This window comes from Eimeria mitis, genomic scaffold (assembly GCF_000499745.2).
Source record: "Eimeria mitis Houghton genomic scaffold, Emh_scaff336, whole genome shotgun sequence".
Taxonomy (NCBI): Eukaryota; Apicomplexa; class Conoidasida; order Eucoccidiorida; family Eimeriidae; genus Eimeria; species Eimeria mitis.
In genome coordinates this window covers 13,712-14,420 of record NW_013571699.1, presented here as the reverse complement: position 1 = coordinate 14,420, position 709 = coordinate 13,712, and the positions used below count along the sequence as shown (strand labels likewise).

At 57.7% G+C, this 709-nt stretch overlaps 2 protein-coding genes across 2 annotated transcripts in view; one reads left to right on the top strand and one right to left on the bottom strand.

Moving 5' to 3' along the window:
- Positions 1 to 117: 117 nt before the first annotated feature.
- Positions 118 to 351, top strand: EMH_0008440 (uncharacterized protein; the record flags this gene model as incomplete). The annotated part of the gene is made up of 1 exon (XM_013498351.1): positions 118 to 351. One exon carries the CDS (start codon positions 118 to 120, stop codon positions 349 to 351), a length of 234 nt encoding a protein of 77 aa, XP_013353805.1.
- A 186-nt stretch (positions 352 to 537) lies between these two features.
- EMH_0008430 (uncharacterized protein) overlaps positions 538 to 709 on the bottom strand; it is a gene marked incomplete at both ends in the record, with an annotated part of 1,412 nt that continues 1,240 nt past the window's right edge. The window contains one exon of the mRNA XM_013498350.1: positions 538 to 709. Within this exon, the coding sequence (XP_013353804.1) occupies positions 538 to 709 (172 nt within the window).

The window sequence follows — 709 nt, the reverse complement described above, 5'->3', positions numbered from 1 at the left end:
CTGCCATTGCTGCTGCTGCAGCAGCAGCTGCTGCTGCTGCAGCATGCATGCATTTATTTTGTTTTTTTTTGTTTAGATTGGTGAACCTACGGAAGGTCGACCCAAAAGACTACGCAGATGCCGAAGCAAGAGCGATGCGTGCTGCTGCTGCATGAAGTGCTGCAGCAGCAGCAGCAGCACCAGCTGCAGCAGCAGCAGCACCAGCTGCAGCAGCAGGACCAGCAGCAGCAGCAGCTGCTGCAGCAACAGGAGCTGCTAGAGCAGGAGGAGCTGCAGCAGCAGGAGCTGCAGCAGCTGGAGCTGCAGCAGCAGGAGCTACAGCAGCAGCACATGCGCGGCGCTGCAGCATGAAAACCTGCAGCAGCAGCTGTTGCTGCTGCTGCAGCATGAAGCACTGCAGCAGCAGCAGCAGCAGCATCTGCTGCCGTAGCTATTAGTTTTAAACCTAATTTTGTGTCTGCAGCAGCAGCAGCAGCAGCAGCAGCACCTGCTGCTGCTGCTGCTGCTGCACAAACCTTTGAACAACAAATTGAATTGCTAGGGATTGCTGCCTCCATTGCTGCTGCTGCTGCTGCTGCTGCTGCTGCTGCTGCTGCTGCTGCTGCTGCTGCTGAGGGTCTCTGCAATCGCGTGTAGTGTTTCTCTCGCCTGCTGCTGCTGCTGCTGCACGGCTGCTGCCCACTGCGCTGCTTCCTCTCCCAGCTGCTGT